At 34.1% G+C, this 27,864-nt stretch overlaps 1 protein-coding gene across 3 annotated transcripts in view; it reads left to right on the top strand.

The window, feature by feature from the left end:
- Positions 1-27,864, top strand: part of DYNC2H1 (dynein cytoplasmic 2 heavy chain 1) — a 245,015-nt gene that overhangs the window by 94,374 nt on the left and 122,777 nt on the right. For all 3 annotated transcript variants that reach the window (XM_084893697.1, XM_084893698.1, XM_084893699.1), the window contains exons 51-63: positions 2,044-2,157; positions 3,228-3,370; positions 7,231-7,315; positions 11,465-11,619; positions 13,049-13,186; positions 17,286-17,399; positions 17,989-18,149; positions 19,485-19,608; positions 20,395-20,516; positions 22,103-22,189; positions 24,151-24,277; positions 25,793-25,934; positions 26,521-26,630. In XM_084893697.1, coding sequence (XP_084749823.1) covers positions 2,044-2,157; positions 3,228-3,370; positions 7,231-7,315; positions 11,465-11,619; positions 13,049-13,186; positions 17,286-17,399; positions 17,989-18,149; positions 19,485-19,608; positions 20,395-20,516; positions 22,103-22,189; positions 24,151-24,277; positions 25,793-25,934; positions 26,521-26,630 — 1,622 coding nt within the window. The remainder of the gene's footprint in view (positions 1-2,043; positions 2,158-3,227; positions 3,371-7,230; positions 7,316-11,464; positions 11,620-13,048; positions 13,187-17,285; positions 17,400-17,988; positions 18,150-19,484; positions 19,609-20,394; positions 20,517-22,102; positions 22,190-24,150; positions 24,278-25,792; positions 25,935-26,520; positions 26,631-27,864) is intronic.

Genomic DNA, 27,864 nt, shown 5'->3' on the forward strand with positions numbered 1-27,864 from the left:
ATGTATTATAATTTACAATAAAACATTTGTAGAACCTCACTGTTCATCTTTAGTGGCCTTAATGTGGACATGTGAATACAGATAATATGAGATCTAATTTTTCTCAAATGATGGTATACTCCTATGGTCTCTGGAACCACTTTTTGATAGTTTCTTGGGAAGGATACATGCAATTTCTCACATTTTTTATTTTTCAGAATCTCTATAATAAATAATTATGTTCACAGCAGTGGAATATGGTAGCTTAATTTTAAAGTTGGACCAAGAGTATAAAATAATCCTTGCTAAATGCTAGTTTCAACTGCATAGGTTCTTCCATTACGGGGACCCAAGGACAAAGTTAAATGATGCTCATGTTTTACTCAGTTATTAACAAATACTTGTTTTATATTATGCTAGGTAGACTGAATAATGTAGTCTTTTCTTTAGAATTTAACAGCTTTGATTGAAAGAAAACACCTTTAATTTATAATATGAAGTGTCTATACTTTAGTGTCCAAATGAGAAGGATAGATCAGACAAGTGGTAGTTCCATTTCTGTTAAAGGAACTGAGAAGTAAAGGCACAGTGGAAGTGGTAGGTTGGAATGTTTGTGGTCTTTTTGTAGAACGGCCTCTTTATTTTTTAAGGTGCTTATTCTTATTCTTACATATTGCTTGAGTTGTCACTAGATGGAGACCTTGTTCATTTTGTCTGAGGTAAAATAGTAGACCAGCCTTACAACTTTTTTTTCTTTTCTTTGTGAAAGCAAACATCCAGATAAACATGAATTCAGTAATTATTTTGCCAACATTTTTGGCAAAAAATGTATTTGGAAACTACTCCAGAGAAAGTAATCACTAGGCCTTTGTCTCTCTTTTTATTTCAAATTCTTATTCCCCGTTGTGTATAATATATAAGTAGAGCTAGCTTTCTTTGCTAACCTTCAGGAATCAAAAGTATTTTTACATAGTTGCAATTTAGAGAAAGACATGAAGTAGGTACATGTATGCATGTATTTGAATATGTACAAGCTTGCAGAATGGTGAGTGGTCTGATACCTCTGAGTTGAGCCTATAGAAAAGTAGAAATCAACTGTGATGGGCCCTACATGAATGTATAGCAAAAGAATTTTCACTTGCTCTTACAGTTTCTTGTGAACCATAAGTATATTAGTTTAACAAATATTTATTAAACACCCATTTTGTGCCAGACCCAGTGCTAAATACTGGATAAATAGAAGACATGGTTCAGGCCCTCTATCAAATGCTTGTAGTCTTAATCAACTTTCATTTGCCACTCATCATTCTATTGGCTAGTAGCAATTTGTGGATTCGTTTTTCTGATGCCTGGTACAAGTTTATTTATCCACCCATTCACTTATATATTTATTTACCTAACAAATACTTGTGTTCCTGATACTTTGCTAAGAGTGCCCTACCGTTAATATTGAATGTGATCAAATATTTGTTCTTTCGGAATTCAGAATCTAATTGGCAGGGAAGGGAAGTAATTCATTTATTATTAAAAGGTGTGATAAATGCTAAACGGGGATATGTTTGGATGTTATGTGAAAGCGAAGAGAGTCCTTTACTTAGCATAGGGCTAGTAAGGAAAGGTTCAAGGGAATAGCAGTTGACAAAGGGATATCTTGAAAGATAAACACTAATTTTGGGGGATGATAGGGAGCAGAGGAAAACTCTAGACTTATAGTCCAGAAAGAGGGAATATTTCATTATATTTATGGGACACAAAGAAATTCATTGAGGCTAGAGCACACGGTCCTGTGGAGGAGTGTTGAAAATGAACCTAGAAAGCCAGGTACATGGATTGATCATGAACTGTCTTGAATCGTTTGCTTAGGAATTTGAATTTTATCAAATGAAGGCAGTAGATGTAGATTTGTGAGTAATATTGAAGTGATAGGCTTGTGTATTTTTGGAAACAAAGATCGATAGGGGCAGATTATTTAATACAAAAATAGAAAAAGCATTGTGTATGGACAATGTATTGTTGATTTAGTGTAAAACTAGAATTCAAGAGAAACATAATTGTCTGCTGTAGGTGAAGTTCCCGGGCTCTACACCCTCGAAGAGTTAGAGCCCTTGCTGTTGCCTCTTAAAGATCAGGCGTCCCAGGATGGATTTTTTGGACCAACCTTCAATTACTTCACATATCGTAAGTGACGTCTAATTTATTAATCAATTCAGACTCTGGTTCCTGTGAAATAAATATAGTTTAATCTATTTTATTTTTTATAGATTACAAAGGTATCTTAAGTTTTGGGTTCAGTTAGTAATTTATACTTTTTTTCTTTTTTGTGGAGCTTTTAGAAAATAGCAGTTAATATACCTTAAAAGGCTAACCTATAATAAAAAATACGTTAGCAAAATTTTAGCAAAAGGAAAGAATGAAAGTTTGCTAATGTACATTGCTGCTTTTATTTTCATGTGGTAATATTACTGCTTGTACTTCCTATTTTAGAGAATTAATGAACTATTTAGTTTGTGCCAGATTCTAGATTTTTTTTTAAAACTTAATAACCTGTTGTTATTACAAGAAATAGTTTCATATATACTATAGATATCTAATAATACCATTCAGACATTACTATTATATTTGCCTTCTTTATTTTTCTAAAACAACCTTTAATATTGATGAAATAGGGGAAGTTGTTTAAGAGCGACCCTTCTTTCCCTCTCCTTCAAGTTTATAAGGCAGTTGTGCCACACCTTTAAGAAGCAGATCATCCCAATGCTATTTTAAACTGTTTTAGCACATAGAAAATTTAGGAAAGTTTCCAAATTTCATTTTTGAAGGGAAAATAACATTGATAGTAAAACAGGGAAAATATATACTTAAAAATAAAACCAGATATCAATTTTGCTGTGAATATTGAAACAAAAATCTTTGAAAGAAAAATTATAAAATAGAATCCAGTATCACATTTGATAAATAACATACACAACAGCAATATAGTATCTTCTTCATGAATATCTTTCTGGATAGTTGTTTATTAGTACACACACACACACACACACACACACACACACACGTATTTCTTAACCAAAATAAAAATCATATTCTGTTTTATAGCTTGTGCTTTTAAAATAAATAGCTCCTATTATAATTCAGATAAATATTCCATTTCAGAAATGTTAATTTTATAAAACCAGACCATATGCTAGTTTCCCCATTTATTATTGCTGTCATATTCTGTAATTATAACTTTCTTATGTATTTTTTAGGAATTCAACAAAACTTGCATATTGTCTTGATAATGGATTCTGCAAATTTAAACTTCACAATAAACTGTGAGAGTAACCCAGCATTGCATAAGAAATGCCAGGTGTTGTGGATGGAAGGTTGGTCAGATAGCAGCATGAAGAAAGTAAGTTTAACATTTAAATATGGATATAAAAAAATATAAGCCTATTTTGTTTTTAAGTTACTGATTTTTACAACTTTCCTTTGGTTTCCTTAATTGTGGCACTGAACATCGCTTGTATGTCTGAAGATAACACTATTTTCTTCATATGATCGTTCAGTTGAGTCTAGAATTTTAGATTGAAGATTATAGACCACAAAAATGTCTATTGTACTTTAGAAAATTTTACTAGCCTATCATAGACTAGCTTATAATAAAAACTTCATAGTAATGATATTAGCAATTTTTAAATAAAATATTTAATATTTTTGAAAACATCTATCATTGCTATGCTATTTGCTAAATATGAGATGTCAGTCATCCAAGATGCAAGGTTAATAAGGCTGGATATATGAATCTGGAGTTCAGAGGAAAGGTCAGGCATACAGATAAAAATTGGGGAATTATCAGATATAGGTAAAATTTAAAGCTATGAGATTGAATAATGTCACCAAAGGACTGAATGTTCACAAAAGAGGAAATAGGTCCAAGGACTGAATCTTGGGGTACTTTGACATTAAGAGTTGAAATGAATCGCTTCTCGGCCTTTTGGCTAAGATCAAGTGAAGAGTTGAAATGAAGAGGAGGAACTGCCAAGGGAACCGAGAAGGAGCTGCTAGAGAATAGGAGGAAAACCAGGAGCATGTGAAGGCAATGGAAGCCTGGAAGCCAAGTGAAGATAACATTTCCAAGGAGTAAGGAAGGATTAGCTATGACTCATAAAAGTAGATGAGGCCTGAAAATTGGGTTTAACAACATGGAGGTCATTGATGATTTTGATAAAGCAGTTTCAATTAGTAGTAGAAAAAGCCATTATTGGAATACATTTCAGAAGGAATGAGAAGAGAGGATTAGAGATAATGAATATGCTTATTTCTTTTGAGAAATTTTGTTGTATAAGAGAGAAATGGATCAGTAACTGGAGGAAGTGTTTTTTTTTCTTTTTTCTTTTTTTGTCTTTGTTTTAAAATGGGATAAATCATATAGTCTGTTTATATGCAAAAATTACATTACAGGAAAGTCAGGGAATATTTGCTAGAGCAATATCATTGGTAGTGGACAGCATGTGAGTCTAGGCACAGATGAAAAGATTAAGGATTGGTCTTTGCTTGGAGAATGAAAATGCCATCCATAATAACAGGAAAGAAAGCAGAGCACAAGGGCAAAGGTCCAAGGGTAGGTGTGGTGTGGGGAAATTTTAGACACACTTCTGGTTGTCTTTATTTTCCCAGTGGAATAGGAAGAATGATTATTAATTGAGAAAAAAGTTGAAGGAACAGATTCTGAAGTCTTGAAGTTATGTTAGAGGACATATAAAATAGCAGTTCAGAAGAGTAAAAAAGTGAAAGGTTTAGGATAATATGTAGATAGCACTAAGGGTTCACTTGAGGTTAGTGCACATGGAGATCAACTGAGGCCAATAAGCATTGCTGTGTATTTTTCTCCAGTTACATGAGCACTCATAAATGCACATCTCCAATAAGGGGTGACTGTCATTTAACCAGGATTGGGGCTTTGCTCCTATGTATGACAAAGCAAGGGAAGGCCAAGGGACTTGAGAAATTATAATAGGAAGATAGTGAATGACATTGTAAAGATGGTTAAATTAATGAATTGTAGGAGTCTGTGGGGTCTAAGGATTATTGACATTGTGAAGAGAATAAGCTGGGAAGATAGGAGTGTAGTGGTAAAAGAGTGAGATGTTAGAAAGTGAAATTATGGAATGATTTTGGTTATTGTTAATGACAAGGTCTTAATATGACCATTTGGAGTGCAGGTGAGGGGCTGACAACAATGTGGATAAGAAAACAGAGAGCAGTTCTAGGAATTAAGAGGTGAGGGTGTTAATAGGAGACAGTAGGGTTAATAACCCATTCAATTTTTAGAAAGTGCTATTGTTGTCTCCAAGAGGGAAAGTGCAGGCAAAGGGGAATATAGGAGGATCTGGACAGAAAAATTTAGCTAATGTAGGATACCGCTTATGAATGAACCATTTTTACTCCTTGGCTTTATTCTATCTAATAAAGAGGGGATATGGTAATTGACCCTCATGCAGTCGCAAAGATGGTGGCACCCACAGCCAGTAAGGAGGGAATATGCTAATTGACTGATCCACCCTCAAAGATGGTGCCCACAGCCAATAAGGAGGGAATATGCTAATTGACTGCCCTGCCCTCAGATATGGAGGCGCCCACAGCCACAAGATGGTGGCACCCAGTCCCCTCAGTTCCTCAGTCACCCAGGGTCGGCCCAAGATGCGGGCAAGACTCGGATGGTGGCTGCCTAGTCACTCAGGGCCGGCCCAAGGGATGACCAAATGACTGAACAAGCAGGCTGCGTGGGGCAACCAGGTAGGCAGGGGGCTAGTGAGGGACAACTAGGCTGGCGGGGGGGGGGGTGTGTGACTGTTGGGGGTGACCAGGCAGTCATGGGGGACAGTAAGAGGCAACCAGGCTGGTGGGGAGGACAGTTGGGCGACCAGGCCAGCGGCGGGGTGTGGGGGGCAGTTAGGAGTGACCTGGCTGGCAGTGGGGGCTATTGGGGGTGACCAGGATGGCATGGGGGGCAGTTAGGGGCAACCAGGCAGGCAGGCAGGTGAGTGATTAGGAGCCAGCAGTCCAGGATTGTGTGAGGAATGTCCGACTGTTCATCTAGACTGGCAGCCAGACATCCCCTGAGAGGTCCCAGATTGGAGAGGGTGCAGGCTAGGTTGAGGGTATTCACCCCCCCCATGCACGAATTTCATGCACCGGGCCTCTAGTTGAGATATAATTGACAAATAAAAACTATATATTTAAAGTGTACAACATGATGCTTTGATATATGTGTGTGTTGTGAAATGTTTGCCACAAACTAATTAACATAAGCAATAGACTTATTTAAAGAAAGTGAGTTTCAAAGAAAAATTTCCATTTGTTTAAAAGTGCCAATTTAAAATATTCTCCCAGAGGTTTAAGCGTTTTGTCAGAATGGTCCTTTTAAGCCCTCCATTAGTTCAGGAATCTTTTGGCTTACATTTTATTCAACCCCAGAAATTAAGAAAATGATTTTTGACCTAGTTACCTGTATTACTTGTGCTTTCTTTTGGTATTAATATTAACAATTAGGTGAAAGAAGTTGAAGTTTTTTGGCTTAATTTTAAAATTTCATAGTTCTGTTTTTTTCCAGGAAACTAAGAGTTTATATATACTATTTTAAAATAGTAAGTTAAAAGATTGCCATATTTTATGTAAGAATAATGATCTGTTTATGAGGTTTTGTTTTCTTATTTGTGATAGTGGCAAAAACCTAATTATAGCTAGGCAATAGATAATTTTTAGCATTATCAATTATTAAATTGTTTTCATATACTTTTAGTTATTTCTTATTCAAGAAAGCAAAAGAACCTTTAGGATCACTTTATGCCATGAAGGCATTTTGTTATTTTCTGCTACATATTTTAATTATTATGCTATTTTAAATGGCATTTGTGATTATTTTCTAATTTATTTTAAATTGTGATTTTCTTCTTTTCAGTCTAATTATATTTTAAGTTAGATATTGGAGCTGCTCTTAAGTGTCATTTTTCAATCAATTACTGGTTGATAATGTGAAATCTTGTCTAGGAAATAATGTCTTCTAAAGATGTATATATTTTGATTTTTTTTCTTTTTTGGAAAAAATCTTAGAAGAAAGTGCAATTGATACTGTTTGTGTGTGCATGTGTGTATGTTATATGTGCTTGTTGTGCTTATGTGTTAAAGGTTTTTAACCTTGGATAATTGCATTTACTAAAATTTTTTTATACTGAATTGAGGTTTACAGAAATGCTCTTCATTTTTTAGATACCTGAAATGTTATTCAGTGAAATAGGTATTGAAGAAAAATGTGGTGAAAAAAAAAGAAAAGAAGAAAAGAAAAAATCTTCAGGTACTTTTAATGAAATTTATTTTAAATCATTTATATTTGTTAAATGGCCATCTAATGTTTCAAATCCATTAAAGATTCACGATGATTATGAATTTGAGTGATACTAAGCTAACGAGGTTATATCTCTTTTGATAAAAAATAAACTTTAAAGCCCTGGTTGTTTTTAAATAAATATTTATGTAATTTCATATAGGACCTAACAGAATATCTATTGTTTGAATTTAAGAAATTAATAATTATATATTTGACTCCAGTGATCTGAACACCATCTTATTGTTTAGGGTCTTTGGCTAGAAGCCTAAACTTTTTTTTTATATAATGTTTATTGTTGTTATGTCCCTTTTTCCCCCTGTTGCCCCTTCCATACCTCTCCTCTGCAAACCTTCACCAACCTTTTGTCTGTGTCTATGGGTTATGCATATATGCATATGAGTTCATTGGTTGATCTCTCCCACTCCTCCACTCACCCCTGCATTCATTCTGAGGTTTTACAGTCTGTTCTATGTTTCTATGTCTCTGGGTCTATTTTTGTCCATCAGTTTATGTTGTTCGTTAGATTCCACATATGAGTGAGATCATGAGATATTTATCTATCTCTGACTGGTTTATTTCGATTAGTAAAATGCTCTCCAGTTCCACCCATGCTGTTGCAAATGGTAAGAGTTCTTTCCTTCTTTCTTTTTTTTTTTTTTTACAGATGTGTAGTATTCCATTGTATAGATGTATTACAGCTTTTTAATTCATTCATCTGCTGATGGGCACTTAGATTGTTTCCAAATCTTAGCTATTGTAAATTGCTCTGCTATGAACATAGGGGTGCATATATTCTTTCTGATGGGTGTTTCTGAATTCTTGGGATATATTCATAGAAGTGGAATCACTGGGTCAAATGGGAGTTCCACTTTTAATTTTTTTGAGGAAAATCTAAACTGTTTTCCACAGAGGCTGCACCAGTCGTCATTCCTACTAGAGTGTATGAGGTTTCCCTTTTCTCCACATCTTTGTCAACACTTGTCCTTTTGTTGATTTGTTGATGATAGCCATTCTAACCACTGTGAGGTGGTATCTCATAGTTATTTTGATTTGTATCTTTGGGATGATTAGTGACTTTGAGCATTTTTTTCAAAAGCCTTTTGGCATTCCATATGTCCCTTTTGGAGAAGTGTCTATTAAGGTCCTTTGCCCATTTTTTAATTGGATTGTTTATCTTCCTTTTGTTGTATGAATTCCCTGTAAATTTTGGAGGTTAATCCCTTAGTGGTGTCACATTGGCAAATATGTTCTCCCATGCAGTGGGCTCTCTTGTTATTTATTTATTTTTTTACTTTTTTCTTTTTTCTTTTTAAATATATTTTGTTGATTTTTTACAGAGAGGGAGGGAGAGAGATAGAAAGCTAGAAACATCGATGAGAGAGAAAGATGGATCAGCTGCCTCCTGAACACCCCCCAACCAGGGATGTGCCCACAACCAATGTACATGTCCTTCACCGGAATCGAACCTGTGACCTTTCAGTCCGCAGACCAACGCTCTATCCACTGAGCCAAACCGGTTTTGGCAGTCACTCTCTTGTTATTTTGTTGATGATTTCTTTTGCTGTGCAGAAGCTTTTTATTTTGATGTTGTTCCATTTTCTTATTTTCTCATTAGATTTCATTGTCCTAGGGGGTATATCCATAAAGGTATTGCTACGAGAGATGTCTGAGATTTTGCTGCCAATAGTTTCTTCTAGGATTTTTAGTGTTTCACGGCTTACATTTAAGTCTTTTCTCCATTTTGAGTTTATTTTTGTGCATGGTATAAGTTGGTGGTCTAATTTCACTTTTTTCCATTATCTACCAGTGAAGTCAGCAGGATATTAAAGTCCCCTACTATGATTGTATTGTTGAAAATCTCTCCCTTAAAGTCATGTAGAAATTTTTGTATATATTTAGGTTCTACTATATTAGATACATATATGTTTACCAGAATTATATCCTCTTGTTTGATCAATCCCTTTAGTATTATGTAGTGACCTTTGTTGTCTCTTGTGATGGCCTTCATTTTGAAGTTTATTTGTCAGATATGAGTATTCCTACTCCAGCTTTCTTTTCCATTTGCATGGAAATTTTTTTCCATCTCATTACTCTCATCCTTTTGTAATGAGATGGGTCACTTGTAGACAGCATGCTTTTGTTTCCATTCAACTACCTTTTGTGTCCATACCCTTTTGATTGGAGCATTTAATCCATTTACATTTAGGGTTATTATTGATGGGTACTTATTTATTGCCATTTTAATCCTGTATGGCTAGGTTTCTCTCTCTGTTTCTTCTTATTACAGCAATCTCTTTAGCATTTCTTGCAATGCTAGCTTGATGGTAGTGTTCTATACTAGCCTCTTTTTTTCTTGATCTGGGAAGTTCCTTATTTGACCGTCTATTTTGAATGATGGACTTGCTGGATATAGTAATCTTGGTTTCAGATCCTTGCTTTCTATTACCTTAAGTACTTCATGCCATTCCCTTCTGGCATTTAGAATTTCTGATGAAAAATCAGCCTTCAGCCTCTTTAGAAGTAACAGTTTGCTTTTCTCTTGTTGCCTTTCAGATTCTCTCTTTGTCTTTAATTTTTGGCATTTTAATTATGATGTGTCTGGGCATGGGTCTGTTTGGGTTCTTCTTGTTTGGGGTTATCTGTGCCTCCTGAACTTATGTGACCTTTTTCTTTACCAGGTTAGGGAAATTTTCTGCCACTATTTCTTCAAACATTTTCTATCCCTTTCTTCCTTTCTGCCTCTTCTAGCACACCTGCTATTGTAATATTGTTAGGTCTCACATTGTCCCACAGCTCCCTAAGCTGTCCTCCTGCTTTTTAATTACCTTTTCTTTTTGGTTCTCTGAGTGATTTTTTTTAAAATCCTGTCTTCTAATTCACTGATTCAGTCCTCATCTTCCCCTAATTTGCTGTGTATTCCTTCCAATGTGTTCTTTATTTGTTTTTTGTCATTCTTTACTTCTGACTGTTCTTTTTCATAGTTACTATATCTTTTTTCATGCTATTGAGCACCTTTGCCATCATTACTCTGAACTCTTTCAATTAAATTTCTTATCTCTGCTTCATTTATCTCTTTTGGAGAATTCTTTTGTTCTTTCATTTGAGGTTTGTTTCTTTGTTCTCATTTTGGCTGTCTGTTTAGGTTTGTGACTATGCATTAGATAGATCCTCTATACCTCTCAATCTCTAGTGCAGAACAGCGTCAAATGCTATTTATGGATAATTAGATCAGGCAAAGACTCAAAGCCTCCAGAGACAGCCTCTGCTTACAGACTGACAGGATTCTGATTTGAATTGCCCCCAGGCAATTGTCCACAAGTGTGGGGAGAGTTTTTTCAACAGGTTAGAGCAGTTGCTTCTGGTTGGAGGCTAATTATTATTTTCAGTCTCTCAAGTGGCCTCAGGGCAAGGTGTTTTCTAATAGGGTAGGTCAACTGTCTCCCCACAGCATTCCCCTGTCCCTTCCTCCCCCACCCCAGGTAGGGCACATGTCTGTGTGGGAAAGATGTTCTCTGTTGCATGAGGTGATGACTCAGCACAGGACACTAGTGATCTCTGCCTTCTGCGCTCTAACCCCTGAGTCTCCAATCGTGGTGTCTGCTCACACAGCTCCAGTCCAGCCTTCCCTCCCTCTGCCTAAGCACAAGGTGGGTGGCTCCACAGGGAATTTTGTGCATTTTAAAGGGTGCCTGAATTTTCAGCAGTCGCTTCCTGGCAGGCAGCAACCCCACTGCCTTTCACAGCCAGATGTTGTATGGGTACCGTTCTCAGTTTTAGTGCTCTCTGCTGGGGGGCCACCTTGATAATTAGATCCCAGAGTTCTCAGTGGCATCCTCCACAGCTGCAATATCTCTCCAGAACTTCAACTGCTGTCTGTGGGTGCCTGGCCAGCACTTTCACCCTTCTGCTCTTCTACCAGTCTCTATGCAGTCTCTACTTTCAGTTCTTGGGTAGCAGGGTTCTCTTCTGCGAGTCTTCAGTTGTATTTTAGTTGTAATTCCAGTCTATTCCTGGGAGCATGTCCATGCAGAATCCACTTACTCTACCGCCTATTTTGTCTAATTCTTAATGGGTCATCCATATATTAAGTAATTTTTGTTTTCTATCTCTTTCTAGTTGAACCTGATTTTTTAAAATCATTTTTATTAATCCATGAATCTTGTAAAGCATATGGTGCTACACCAAGCCGATATATGACCTTCTTACATGTATATTCTGCCATTAGTAGCAGCAAGAAAAAGGAATTATTAAAAAGGCAAAGTCATTTACAGGTATAATATTGGTAATCTTGAATTATCTATACAGAACAACAATCCTTGTTTTCTGTGGTATATATTTATTAAATGCCTTGTTTGTATTGCCCACTAAATTGCAGTAATGTTTTTATATTTTTTTGTTTCAATAATTATACTTCTTCTTAACTGTATGGTATTTTTTGTGGTATTATAGCTTATGGTGTGTCATTACAATTCCCTATCTATCAAATGAAAGCATTTTAAAAATTCTCATATACCTATTATTGATTAAAACATAATATCCAAGATTATGCTTTATAATAAACATTCAAATTATATTTTATAAGAAACATTCTAGCCATGTCACTTAGTGCTTTCTGAATATTTTCCTTTTTATAGTGCTCTAATTTTAGAGCTTAAACAAAAGGTGGTATTAAATGCCAGCTTCAGAAGTTGTCAGAGAGTATTTCCTTTTCAAAGTTTTAGCTTCTCTTTATAGTGTTATAAACTAGAATTTATCTTTTTTTTTATAGTATCTTTCTCCATTTTTCTAATGATTCATTTTTATTTATTTTAAGCCACTAACTTTATATGCTGTGGGAGGGTTATTTCCTGATTTAGTTCTCCAGGCTTCTGTGGATAAATCACTTAAGCTTGCTGAGTTGCAGCTTAATTAGGTCAGTGGTGGTTGTTGTGTGTGTGTATTAAGATAAAGGATATATTTAAAGAACCAGTACAATGCCTGTCCTCTATATTGGGGGCTCAACAAATATTGGTTACATTCCTTTTTTTGCTATTACTGTCTCCCTAAATTTTTCACAAACACCCAAGTCATAGAAAAGAGGGAATATTTTTCATGTCTGTTCCTTGGATTGTTCATGAGCAGTGGGGTACCATAATTACCAGGACAGAGTCAAATGATCACCCAAAGAATTGGCAAGGATTTTGAAGAATAACCCACCAGAACCACATGTGAGGTGCCTCAGTCCAGTACCTATTTTTTTTTTTTTTTTATAAATGTCTTATTAAAAAAATAGGTACTGGACAGACCAATCCAAATGTTGTCCAGTATACAAAGAATGGCTCATGAATTCTTGTACCACCATCTATGAGACTGAAAAATGGGAAAGATTTTCTGAATTGTTTCTTGCTTTCTATTTTCTCTCTCATTTACTACAGTAGATAAAAAAAAAAAAACCCTGCTTAAGCTATCAAATATATGTTGATCTGTTTAGCTTTATTGTGATGCTTTAAAATCTGTTTTTTTAAGCCTCTTTGAAGTCTTTTACTACATCTTAATGGTTATACAATTGAACAAATCAGTATAATTTGCAATTAAAAAAACCCCTAAGCTTACTTGTGAATGTTTTATATGCACACATTTGCATTTTTGCTTAACATTATAGGCTGTGTATGTATGCAATTTCTTTTTAAAATATTGCCAATCAATATTTTATTAATATAGGCTGGTGTATCTAAACTAAACGAAGCTAAAGCTCTTGTGGATGAACTGAACAGAAAAGCTGGAGAGCAAAGTGTGTTACTTAAAACTAAGCAAGACGAAGCAGACGCTGCCCTTCAGGAGATCACAGTATCAATGCAGGTGATGTTCTGAGAGCAGAGGGATGCAAGCAATTGGGAGCCCATTCACACCTGATTGTTCATCAGTATGAGAAATAACATTTTTACGTCAGTGATTTAAAAACACTGCTTGTCTATACTGAGTCTGACGGATAGTATTGTGTCCTTGAGCTTTTATGGAAGATCATGGTATTTTCACATTGTTTTAAATCTTAACTATTTTCTCCTCAATTCATCATATAATAATTTATCTAAAACTCATAAATGTAAAAATATAAACATTTTAAATTTATATAGATTTGTTTATAAGCGATTTTGTTTACCTTCTGTTACTTAAGTTGATACTGTGTGTTATTTATTTATTTATTAATATTTTATTGATTTTTTACAAAGAGGAAAAGAGAGGGATAGAAGGTTAGAAACATTGATGAGATGACAGAGAATCATCGATCAGTTGCTTCTTGCACACACTCTACTGGGGATGTGCCCGCAACCAAGGTATATATATGCCTTTGACCGGAATCCAACCTGGGACCTTTCAGTCCGCAGGCCGATGCTCTATCCACTGAGCAAAACCGGTTTCGGCCTGTAATTTAATTTTACAAAATTGTTTCTCTCCTCTCTTTCTCTCATCAATGAACATATCCTCAGGTGAGTATTTTTAAAAAAGCTATCTTCATTAGGCTTCACGGGTTTTCTGTCTTTATATTCTCAATATTTACAAAATTATTCTTTATTCATTCTATTTATATTTTCATGATCTTTTAATATTTTAATTGTCATTGCCTTTCTTTTGTTAAACCCTTAGAAATATTTCCTTTTGTCATTGCCTTTCTTTTGTTAAACCCTTAGAAATATTTCTCCCGCTTCCCTTTTTTCTCATTCCTTTACAACCATCCACACAAATATTTCTTTTTTTGTCCAGGTATTCTTTTATGTCTTTATATCTTCTCATGATGCTCTCATACGTGACTTTTTTGGTTCCTCCTTTCTTTTCAGTCCTCACCTATTGATATTTATTGAGAGAGAGAGAGAGAGAGAGAGAGAGAGAGAGAGAGAGAGAGAGAAACACACCAATTGGTTGCTTTCCTAGAGAGAGAGAAAGAGAGAGAGAAGAGAGGAGAGAGAAAGAAACACACTGATTGGTTGCTTTCCTTATGTACCCCAACCTGGGATTGAACCTGCAACCTAGGTGTGTGCTCTGAGCGAGAATTGAGCTGCCACATTTTGGTGTACAGGATGACACTTCAACCAAAGGAGCATTGGCCAGGGCACACTCAACACTACTTTAATTCTTGATCCTTTGACGTGAACTGATTTGTTTTTTCTTCCTTGAAATCTTTTAGATATTTGTTTTCCTTGCTCTGAAAGTTATGACCTGTGCCTTGGTTTAGATTAGTTTTCATTTAATGTGTCAGATACCATGTTAGTTCTCTCCACCTGAAGACTTATGGGTAATTTCCTTAAATTATTTTCTTGATAATTTCTTTTCCTTCATTTCTGTTCTGCCTTTTAGAATACTTATTATTTCATCTTGGAGCTTACTGGTCTAGCTCTCTAATTGTTTTCTAACCTTCTTTCTTTTGTACAGCTTTGCTTTAATTTATTCAAAATGTCCTCAACTTTATTTTCTAATTCTCCAATTGAATTTTTCATTTCTGCTATAATATTATTTCTCAGGAAGTTCTTTTTTGAATCTCTAAATGTTTCCTTTAGGGAGTATTCTTTTTTTTGTTTCAGTGTAGCGATGTCTCTAGTTAACTCTCAGAGGATATTTTATGACATTTCCTTTTTCTCAAATATAGTATATTTTATTTTGTCTTTCACTCTTCAGTCTGGTCATCTTCATTGGAAATCTGAATATGGGAAGGGGACATACATATTGTGAGCTCTACAAGAGGGTTTTCTGGACTGATTTGAACTACATAATGAAAAGGATAGTTCACCTGATAGGTCAAAATAGATATATTGGCATATGGGAAATTTTTAACATTTCCAGATAATTGATGGTTATGTACACATCCAGTGTTTCCAAGATAATTTTATTGAGTCCCTGACCTGGTAGGTGATGTATCAGAAAATCAAATGTAATTTTCATATTGTAAAACTTTTTTTTCCCCCCTGAATGCAGTTTAGAACTAAATTAATATAAATATTTATTTAAAGCAGCAGGCCATTTTGATTATGAAAAATACCTGTCACATTTAAAGAGTGATTTGAAATATTAAAAAAATTTAAGGCTAAATAAGGATAATACTAATTGTGTATTTATAAAAGGAAAACATTCAACACTATGGTGTCTGTGTTCTCTCAGACTAGTGAACATGAGTAATACACATTGACTGCTGTAATACTCTTTTCTCTGGGACATTCTAAAAAGAGGTTTTTCTAAGACTGTTGCTAGTTGCATTGGCTGACAGAAGAATAAGTGTATATCTCATAAGTTAATTAATTTTGCTTAATTGAAAATAGCAGACATTTCTGTTTATTATTATTATTATTTTTTTTTTAAAAGAGAGGCAGCTTAAATACCAAACTGTGCAACTTCTAAAGTTGGTGGTATGAGGCATGTACAAATTAAATATAATAGAAACTCAGAATAAGGGTAACTTCCATTTGGAAGAGAAATTTAATAAAAGAAGGTACACTTCAGCTGGGCCTTTAAAGATTTTGATTGTGGAGATAAAGAAAATACCTTTCCTCTTTAGGAATGGTAGCAGATACAAAGGGAGAGAGGTGCTTGTGGGAGGTAGAAAATTCGATTGAACTGATGATGTGTAAGGTACCAGAAGAAAGGAGTGGAAAAAGATGTTTGGTTCAGTGATTCTCAGTTTTGATTATAGATTGGGGCCACCTTGGAAGTCTTTAAAAATATCTGTGGCCTAGCTGCATCTAGAATAAATAAATCAACATACTTGGCAATAGGACACTAGGCGTTAATTTTTAAGCTCCCTGAATGGTTATAATATGTTTGAGAACTACTGTTGTAAGGACTTTTGACAGGTTTCTTGATTAATTTTCTCTTTGGTTTTTCTGTTAGTATAAATAAACCGTATATAAACATTCATAGTATTCAAGCATTTTTTATGTATGTAGGACACTTGATTTTGCTTTTATGTTTGTATGTAGGATACTTGATTTTGCTTTTAGGAGCAAGCAAATAATTCATGTCATATATATACATGCACTAGAGGCCTGGTGCTTGGATTCATGTACCAGTGGCATCCCTAGGCCTGGCCTGCAGGGATTGGGCCAAAATAGGCTTAGTGCATGGATTTGTGTACTGAGGGGGCCCCTCAGCAGAGATCAGGCCAAAACCAGCATTCTGACATCCCCCGAGGGGTCCTGGATTGAGAGAGGGCACATGCCAGGTCAAGTGGGTCTCTTGTATGCATATAAGATCTGTGGTTTAATCTCTTCCCACATACCCTCCTCCCCCCTTTCCTCTGAGATTCATCCATCTGTTCCATGTTTCCATGCCTTTGCATTAAGCGTCTGTCCCTGGTGGTTGTTTGCGTCATAGCTACTGCTGAATAGTCTGACGGTTAGACACTTAGCATATTAGACTTTGTAGATAATTTAGTGTCCTTTGAACTTTTACTAATTTTTTTCATATATTTGCCATCCAATTATTGTCATTATTTCAATTAACTTTTTCTATAAAATAAAGTATAGAAACTTTTAATATACTATAGTCTTTAAGAATTATTAGTCTCTACTATTAGAATTATAGAAGACTTCATTTTTAGTTCCTTATTTATGAAATTAGCATAATAGTACTAAGCTCTCTGGGTTTTTTATTGCAAGTGTTAAATATGTATTGTGATCATTTTCTAATTTATGTATTTCTGACTTGTTTAGTTTATATATAATAAACATTTAGTGCTTTGCTATCAAAAAAAAAAAAAAAGAAAGAAAACATTTAAAGCATAGGAACTTCCTGATAGTAAATAGAGTACATAGTATCATTGGTTTTCCAGGTTTTTTAGAAATTCTGATGTCAAATTAGAAAGTCATTTAATAGAAAAAGTCATTTTGAAAAAACTTATATTTTAGGTATCATGCTTTTAAATATTGATTGCATTAAAATTTGTGGGAATTCCATTTAAATATTTCTGTAGGATGCTAGTGAGCAAAAGACAGAACTTGAGAGACTGAAGCACAGAATAGCAGATGAAGTTGTTAAAATTGAAGAAAGAAAAAACAAAATTGATGATGAATTAAAAGAAGTACAGGTAAGTTAAACAAAGGGAACATTGTAAGAGCAATTTACATTTTTTACTATGAGTTGTATGTAGGAGTTTAAATATTATTTGCTGAAGTTATTTTCTAATAGTATTATCAAATGTGGCTGTAATTAGAATATTATTTGTAAAAGAGAAGCAGAAAGGGAATTCTCCCAGGAGAAGTAAGCAAATTAACTGATGGTAATAAAAAATAATCTGTTTCCTGTGAATCATGTTGTTTTGAATGAAGGAAAAAAATGTGCTGTAGTTAAATTAAGACAAACACTAAGGCTCTTTTTCTTGAGACTTGACTAAATTAACTAACTAGTCTTAGAATATAAAGAGCTTTGAAACTGGCAAAACAGTCTCAAAACAAATTAGATCTCCCAGATTAGAGTGATGGTGTATGGCAAGGGCTCTTACTTTCTTAACTTGAACATTTTGTACTTTATGTTTTAAAGCATTTTTATATTTGAAGAGAAAGCATGTTTAACTAGCGTCATTTTTTTGAAATAAGAAATATGCAATGATTTGTAATGAGCTAGCAATTTTTTTACGAATATGTTTTGAAATTGAAAATGCCCTTTATGTCTTTTAGCCTCTGGTGTATGAAGCGAAACTAGCAGTTGGAAACATCAAGCCAGAATCTCTTTCAGAAATTCGCTCACTGCGTATGCCACCTGATGTAATCAGAGACATTCTTGAAGGAGTTTTAAGGTTGATGGGCATCTTTGATACATCTTGGGTGAGCATGAAAAGGTACGTTTTTGAAATTGTGAAAAATGTTATCTCATTAATGCATCACATATCCCTTTATATTTTAAAATATTTGTTATTTTGTTTCTCAAACGAGACTTCATCTAATTACCTGGTTGCACACTTTGCCCTGATATCTCAGGATGCTCTATGTAACAATATATCGAGATCTACATTTTTCCTTTCTCCATAGTGGTTGTTTAAAAGTGTCAAAAGAGGAGAAAAGGAAAGTCTTAAAATCTTTTAAGACTGCCTTGATAAATATAATCATTTATTTGGTACTCACATCATGTGTACTTCATTTACTGATAAAGAAAATATAGTCACTGGCCTCAGAGAGTTCTGCACTCTTGGCAGAGTCAGAGGGAGTGAGAGCTCCATAAATAATACAAGAAAAATGTACAGTAGGAAAGACTCTTTTTTGTCTTTTTAAAAAATATTTTTTTGATTTTAGAGAAAAAGAGAGAGGGAGAGAAAGAGAGAAAGATCAAAGAATGGAATCACCAGTCGGCTGAGCCCACAACCTGAGCATGTGCCCTGACTGGGAATTGAACCTTGACCTCCTGGATCATAGGTCGATACAATCACTGAGCCACGCTGACCAAGCTATTAGGAAAGACTGAGTCTTAACTAAATATGCAAAAATGCAACTTCAGGTTTATACTATAGCAGTATTATGGTATTCAATTACATTTTAGGATTTAGATTGGTAGTAAAGTCCTTTCCTATCTGGAGTTGGGAGGGATTTAGGTTCAGAGAATACTTTAAATGGCTTAGAAAGCAGAAAAATTTATTTTACATCCTAGAATATATGAGTACCAAGTAGTTCACATAAAGAGATGTGGGTAGAATAACAGATTGTAATTTCTTTATTTCATTGCTACAGGTTATTCACAGAATATCAGGAAATTTGTTATGCATATTTTTAAAAAATATATTTTATTGATTTTTTAGAGAGGAAGAGAGAGAGATAGTTAGAAACATCGATGAGAGAGAATCATTGATCAGCTGCCTCTTGCACACCCCCCACTGGGGATGTACTCGCAACCAAGGTACATGCCCTTGACCGGAATCAAACCTGGGACTCTTCAGTCCGAAGTCCAACGCTCTATCCACTGAGCCAAACTGGTTTTGGCTGCTGTGCATCTTTTTGTCCTTTTTGTTTATTAAAAAAAATATATGTGAATAGTCCATTTAAAGCTTACATACTCAGTCCCCTATTTTTTTGTTAGCTAATAGATGAAAATGATTGCATATGTCATTTTGTTAAATTGATATTTTTGTAAGAACTAACAAATGTTATTTAACCCCATTTGAAGTAATATGCTTTAATTTTAGTTTCCTCGCAAAAAGAGGTGTGAGAGAAGACATAGCAACCTTTGATGCACGAAATATTCCAAAGGAAATAAGAGACAGTGTTGAAGAACTTCTTCATAAAAATAAAGGATCTTTTGATCCAAAGGTAATTTTGTAAAGTTATGTCATAAAGTCTCTTTCAATACTTTATAATATCCTGCAAATTAAAAAGTGATGACATTATCAATTGCTTAGAGTGTCTAATAACTAAAAGTTTTAAAAAATAAGCTCTACATGTTTTAGATAAAAAGCATTTATCACCAGAATTAGGTTAACTAGAATACAGGTTGGGGCGGTGGTGCATATTTATTAGTATAAGTGGTTTTTAAATCTTACTCTTGTCTGTCAGTGGTAAGGTCCCAGTCTACCATATCAAGTCTAGCTTGCCTGGTATGTGTTTCTTTCTTTCTGTGTACTAGTTATATAATAATTGATGTCTGTGTTAGGGTACTTTTATCTAATTTTAGTAAATAGTTTAAACTCCATGATTCTGGTATGTGTTTTAGATCCCTTATTAAAAATGTTTTGTACATATTCTTTGACACTAAAAATCATGTTTTGTAATTGCTTTTATTTAATAAATACATATTCCATGCACAGAAGAGAAAGAATTGATGCTTAAAATTGTTGCAGACAGACATTGTCATTACAAATGTCACTAATAGAATATGTTAATAAAACATCATTATATTAAGGACTGTATGAGATTCAGAAAGATTTCTAAGTGAGAAGTGAGACATACCTTAATCAAATAGCAACTCACTTTGTTTTTATTTAGCTATCTACCTAAACCTTCACTTGTGAAATAAATGCTTAAGTAAAATATGCTAGAATTAATTCTGTTATTATTTGAAAATAAGTTAAGAAGCTGGATAACTGATGGTTTTTTCAGAATGCCAAGCGTGCCAGCACTGCTGCGGCTCCATTGGCTGCCTGGGTCAAAGCCAATGTGCAGTACTCCCATGTCCTGGAGCGAATCCAGCCTTTGGAAACAGAGCAGGCACGATTAGAGTCGTAAGTGACAGAAAATACAGTTTAACCTTTATTTATTTTTATGAATTTAATGATTTAGTTATATTATTATGATTTATTTAGGATTTCTTGTCTATATCTAAAAAGGAAGCTGAAAAAATTAAATTATATAAAATGAGTGAGCTAATTACAAATCCAATGTTAAACAGACCAAGAAGAGAAAAACCAATTAGAAGGAGATGGAAGGAAAAACCAGTAACTTTCCCTACCATTATTATGTTGTTGGAAGGATAAGTTGGTATAAGTTCTTTTAGAAAGAGCTAAAGTTTTATAGAGGGATAATATTAAAGTACAAAAAAGTAGCTTTTGGAAATAATGGGCTTTTATATTTGTTTTCACCTTCTAAGTTCTAGGAAATGTTTAGTGTTTATTTTCTAAAACATTCTCTGGGCAGGCAGGGGGAAAATTTAACCATTTTTCTTTGGGTTTAAAAATATCAATTTGCTGTGTTACTAGGTCAGCATTGTATTTTATCTCCTTTATTCTTATGCAGACTAAGGTATGTTATATTCTTGATTGTTCAGTTTTTGACATTATTCTTATTCTAGACAAGGTGGGGTTTTTTAAGTCCCCTAAACGTTATAGTTTTCTTAATGTAATTTTGTGAAATTTTTGTGATAAATTTATACATTATTTTGACTATATACTTTCCACAGCTGAGACATGTTTTATATTTCCTTTCTTGGATGCCTCTTCATTGTTCTTAATAATTACCTCAGATTATTCAGTTTATTATTTTTTCTGTTTACATATCACATATTTATCTGCAGTCTTCCTGTCAGACCCTAAAACATATTCAGAATCTATGTGCTCTATTTACTTTTTTCTTAGCATTACCCACCCTACAGCCTTTTCCCCTCGGCCTGGTGCTTACAGTTATTATCTTGAGATTTCATTTCACCATTTTTCTGGGAAGTACCTTTGTTCTTTTCTGATTGCATTCTTTTGTTAATGCCCTGCCTTTCCCTTTCTTGGCTTAGTCCATTTTTCTAGAGCGCCTCCTTCATGTTAGCTTCCTAATCAAAGGTAAATAGGATGAAAAATTTTTTGAGATCTTTCAATGTCTAACATTACCTATCTTATACTGTTATATGTGATCAAGAATTGGGCCGGGTTTAGAACACTGGGCTAGAAAAAGTTTGTTTTTTAAAAAAATATATATATTTAACTGATTTTTTTACAGAGAGGAATGGAGGAGAGGGAGAGGGAAAGAGAGTTAGAAACATCGATCAGCTTCCCTCTTGCACACTCTCCACTGGGGATGTGCACGCAACCAGGTACATGCCCTTGACTGGAATTGTACCTGGGACCCTTCAATCCACAGGCCGACACTCTATCCACTAAGCAAAACCTGTTAGGCTCCTGTAAGTGGTATGGCTAAGTCAGAAGATACATTTTTAACTTTAGCTTTGCTTTTCATATCCAATTCTTAGTAAAGGTATTATGACTACTGGATTATTAATTTCATTGTCATTTATTTACTTCAAAATTACATTTTAAGATGCTAGTGTTGCATTTTGTTGGTATCTAAAATAGAATAACTTTTATAAAATTCAATTATATTTTAGAAATTTGAAGAAAACCGAAGACAGAAAAAGGAAACTAGAGGAGCTTCTTAATTCTGTTGGTCAAAAAGTATCAGAACTTAAAGAAAAGTAAGTTAAGTTTTAAAATGCATTTTGGATATTTGAAAACATACTTCAATAATTTTTTTATTTTTGAAAATCTTAGTTAGAATTACTATTTCCACTTTGTTTTATTATTTATCACTAAAATTGGGAAAGGTATAAAATAATATAGAAGGTATTCCTTTTTAAAAAAATAGTTTTATGATAAGAACAAAGATATTTTAAGTCTCCATTAATATAGTTATCACTGTATGTATATTTACATATATGTGTATTTATTATATATATTTACTTCCTAGCATTGAAAATTGAGCAAGATAAATCAAATGTAATGAATTAATACTAAGGGTGTTTACATTTGGTATTCCCATTTCCTTATTGTTTTGACTTTACAGTTTTAGACTCCTCTATTTCAGATGTTGCTATTCAATAATCTTCCATGAGAGTGTATGATGACATTTAAAAAGTTTATTCTTTTAACTTTGTGCTTTTTGGTGTTGAAAAAATATTCCCGTGCAATATTATACTCAAATTTAAGGACCATTTATGAATACTATTAATCTTAAAACTTTTCATGTACCTCTGGGCTCCTGTGATAGCTATTTAGTGTAGGATAAAAAATATTAGTATGGCAATTATTATAAATGTGGGAACATTTTACTTAAAATAATTGTGGAGATTGGAAAAAGGAACATTTCAGTGAGAGATATGTTCCAGTATGCCCCTTCGATGCCTGACACTGAGGATGGCACTGAAGCCTATTTATACCATGTTTTTTCTTATACATACATACCTATGCTAGAGTTTAATTTATGATTAGGTACAATAAGTATTAACAATAACAAATAACAAAATAGAATACTCATACAATATCCTACATAATAAAAGGGTAATATGCAAATTGACTCTAATGGCAGAACCACCGAGAGTGACTGGTCGCTATGAGGTGACTGATCGCCGGGGTGCAGACTCTCAATGCAGGAGCTGCCCCTGGTGGTCAGAGCGCTTTTTCTAGCCCAGTGTTCTAAACCCGGCCCAAAAACAAATTCCAGAAGCCAGCTCCTGGCTGGCCAGTGCAGCAGCAGTGGCGGGAGTCTCTCCCACCTCCATGACAGTGCTAAGGATGCATTCATGAATTTTGAGATCCTCTGCTAATTATTGGTGAGATCTGTGTAACAATCTGTTTGGATATACGTTTCCATATCCTGGCATTTCATCAGCAATTATGTATTTGCTGAAGAACTAAGTATTCATGTGGAATATTTCTATTATATTTAATAAAACTATAAATTTGTATAGGTATTTTTAAGGAAAAAAATTTTAGAATTATAAATTTGGGTGAAAGAGCATGTAGGAAGAGAATGTATAATAAACTGGCTATTTGAGGTAAATTTTAAAATTCTATTTATATGTTTGATAACTAGATATTTAAGGAAATTAGAGTGAGGAGTGAGGAGTGAGGTAGGGATAAGGTAGGGATGGAAGGTGTTCTAGAAAAATGGAACATCCTGAAGAAGGACACAGCAGATGAAGGATAGAGAATTTTCTGAGAATAAATACCCAGATATTTACATAGGTTTTGTTGGACTAGAATAGATTAAAATAACACTGAAAAGATAAATTGGATCAATTTATAACTGGGTCTGGAATGTCATATGGCTAAGTTGTACAGTGAATTAATGCCCTGTATGAATTTTACACTTTATATATACATAACACATACATATATATGCACACACACACACACACCACACACACACACACACACACACCAGTATATATTCAATATATTGGAAGGCAGCTATGCTCACCACTATACCACCAACGCGGACTATATGTTGGAATATTGGGATATGTGTCTGTTTGTTGAATGATATTTTGAACACAAATATCATCAGTATTATAATTACATTCTTATATAAAAGTTTACTACCTTATGATAACTTAATCAACTCTCTTACATTTCTTTGCCTTTAATATTTTCATAGGTTTCAGAGCAGGACCTCAGAGGCTGCCAAACTTGAAGCTGAAGTAAGCAAAGCACAAGAAACAATAAAAGCTGCGGAAGTCTTAATTAACCAGCTTGACAGAGAACACAAGAGATGGACTGCACAGGTTTGTTTGAGAAAGAAAGGGGGGGAAATAAGGGCTTCCTCGAAAATACAGGAAATCTATAATGTAATATATTCATTTTAAAAGTAAAAATGAGAGAAGTGCCATATTCATTAACTTTTGGCTGGCTTAAGGAAAAATGATCTTAATATTAATGGCTGTTAGGTGAATTAATCTTTAAGCAAAGTATTTTTATATGAATGGATTTTAGACAAAGCAACCTATTTCTCTTTTTTATCTATATTATTGAAGGGAAAGGCAGAGATGAAAATGAATTGATGGAAAATGGTGTACTCTTTATTTGGAATTTATCTTTACCAGGACAGTGATCTTAGGATTTTACACTATTAGCCATTTAATTTTTCTTGAAGTAGTCTGTTAAAGGTTGTCTCTTGTTTTTTGTTTTTGTTTTTGTTTTGTAGATTCCCTCCCTTACCACATTCTCTTTATCTGCTCAATAAGTGATGTTTGGCCTCAATATTCTCTCCCTTAGCTTTTCTGCAACTATTCTGGATTATTTTATCCAGAAGAGTATTGCATAAAAAATGATGCTGACCAGAGCTATATTTCTAGACTGCTTAGTTTTAAGTTCATATTTCCAACTATCCTTTAGATATTTGCATTTAACTATCTCAGGAACTCATATGTTTAAATTTATTTTCTTTTTCTATCCAAATCTCTATGATTTTTTATCTCTCATACACATCTTTCTACTAGGCATTACAACTAAAAACATATAGTTATCTTGGACTCTTCCTCTTCTTTATTTGCTTGTCATAATCCATTTGCAAGTATCTCCTATATTTGTCTTCTTTCCTTAATGCCAATTCTTTCCTTTTTTTATCTTGAATTCTCCCAACTTGTCTCACTCCTACCTGAATCTTTAATTGGTTCATTCTTCATTTGTCAGTTTAAATTATCTTTCTAAAACCCAATCCATACCATCACTCACAGCCTAATTTAAACATTTTCAATGGCTCATCATAACCACAGATTAAATAGAAGCTCCTTTGCATTAGATGGGAACCTTCCACAATGTTGTTCCCTCCAATCACTCTGCCTCTCTTTTGTCATTACTTCTGTTTTGCTACTTTTTCTGCTCAAACTTATGCTTTAGCCAGCCATGCCTTTAACTAATGAGTCTCAAAGATTTATCTTTGCTTTGTGCTTTTGTCACACTCTCTGTATCTTAATTGTATTTTACAAAATGATGCTAATTCACACAGTACATATTTAACTATACTTGGAATAAAAGTTTTGCCTTTGTTAAAATTATTAGGAAAATTCGATGATAAAATATGTTAATCTCTACAAATATATTGGGATTTCACATATTTGTTTAAGATCAGCTGAATCAAAAGCTTTGCTGATATTTTTACATTTTGTCAATTTATTCAATACAGAGGTTACTTTTAACCCATAAATGATTTTTCCCTCTATACTTAAAACTCTAACTTATGAAGGTGTCATTTTTTCCCAAATTAAAACATATCCATACACCACTCTCTTTTTTTCTAGGTTGCAGAGATAACAGAGGAATTAGCTACTCTTCCTAAAAGAGCTCAACTAGCTGCTGCATTTATGACATATCTTTCCGCTGCTCCTGAGGGTTTGCGAAAAATGTTTTTGGAAGAATGGACCAAGTCAGCTTCTCTTGAAAGTTTGTATTTAGATTTTCATAAATTTGAAATTTCAGTATACTAAATATGCATCTTTTGTTTTTTATCATTTTACTTTTTTTAATGAGAAAAAAATATCTGTAAGTTAAAACATACTGTAGCTACTTTAGATTTGCTGAATTCTACAAATGTCCTGAGAATTGTTTTGTTATGATGATTCTTCTATTCCTAAAATCACTCTATGACACTGAGACCACTGAATTATTTTTGGTATATGCATGAGTAAAGTTAAACATTTTATTAATTTAATTTTTACACTAATTTCATATCTTAAGATGAGATGCAAGAACTGCAAAATTTCTTATGAATTTTTGTGCTTTTCACAAATTATTGTAGTTGTGAAGCATTCATTTAATAGGTAAAATATAAATTAACTGAATTTCATTTTTTGTACTCCCCCCCCCCCCCCCCCCCCCTTAGTGTCTGGTGTTAAATGGGGAAGAATAGATTTAATATTAAAGAAAATTATGAGATTTTTCTGAGTGCATTTTAAATACTTGTATCCCTTCTCACTTGTCAAAACAAACTTGTTACAGTGAAGCATTATTGATACCTTTAACTTTTCAGAATTTGATCTGCGGAGATTTCTTTGTACTGAAAGTGAACAGTTAATTTGGAAAAGTGAAGGCCTACCATCAGATGATCTTTCCATTGAAAATGCTATTGTTATCCTACAGGTAATTAATCAATTTTAATTTTCTTATCAGATGCATTTCTTTTGAATGCTTTCCTAGTTACATAAAAGTGGAGTATTTTGCTTGGTGATTCTATAATTTTCAGTATAACTTATTTTTTACCTTAAAAGTTTACCAAGTGGCACTATTTTGGTGGCTAAATATTTTACATTGAACTCCCAATTAGTAACAAATACTTTAGAAATACATGATTCATTCGTTTTTATGGTTCCTTCATCTAGTGTACATGATTTTATATTTTTACTTTAAAAATATTAGGGTTATAAGTTAGAGATGTCCATATGCATATTTTGGAAAATTGTTTCACAGTGTGTGTTTCGCAAAAGTCATTTAAACTTGAAACTATTATAACCTTACTAGAGGCTCGGTGCATGAAATTCGTACACTTGGGGTGAGAGGTGGGGGGAGGTGTCCCTTAGCCTAGCCTGCCCCTCTCGCAGTGTGAGACCCTTTGCTCCTTATGCCTGTCTGCTGGCTGCTCCTTAGCGCTGCCGCGGAAGTAGGAGAGGCTCCCGCCACCGCCGCTGCGCTCGTCAGCCATGAGCCTGGCTTCTGGCTGAGCGGTGCTCCCCCTGTGGAGTGCACTGACCACCAGGGCCAACGCCTGCGTCGAACATCTGCCCCCTGGTGGTCATTTTGCTGCTCAGTCAATTTGCAAATTAGCCTTTTATTATATAGGATTAGCAGTGTATGTGAAAAACAAATTCCAAATCATATATATAAGCAGACCATTTCTTTAAATTACTTTTGATTTTTACCATTAACTTGGTTTACCTTTCTGTTATAGAACTTGGAAGATGATTTCAACCCCTTGATTATGTGATGTTTCTCTCTCGCCCCCACTCCTCCCCCCCTGTTCTTTCCATCTTAATAATTTATACTACGTAATACCAGTTTTCTCTTTCACTCTGTGGCCCCCTCTCTTTACCCACAGACCATTTCCTTATTCCATAACTCCAGAGTCTCAAAGAAAACACTGAATGCTCCTCTTTAGGTAACAGAGGTTAATTATTATTAGATCTTTATTGTGGGCTCTATTCATTCTTGGTTAATTTATTTTGATTATTCCTATTAATCAGCCGATATACATTGGCATCTTACTGATCAAATTGAGAAGTTGCTGATCAAAGATTAGACAGTTTTGTCTTCATTTATTTTGACTTGGCTTGTTCTTTAATTTATTTTGGAACATCTTTCATTATTATTTTTCACACCA

Source organism: Pipistrellus hanaki, assembly GCF_964339955.1.
Source record: "Pipistrellus hanaki genome assembly, chromosome: 9".
NCBI classification, from domain to species: Eukaryota; Metazoa; Chordata; class Mammalia; order Chiroptera; family Vespertilionidae; genus Pipistrellus; species Pipistrellus hanaki.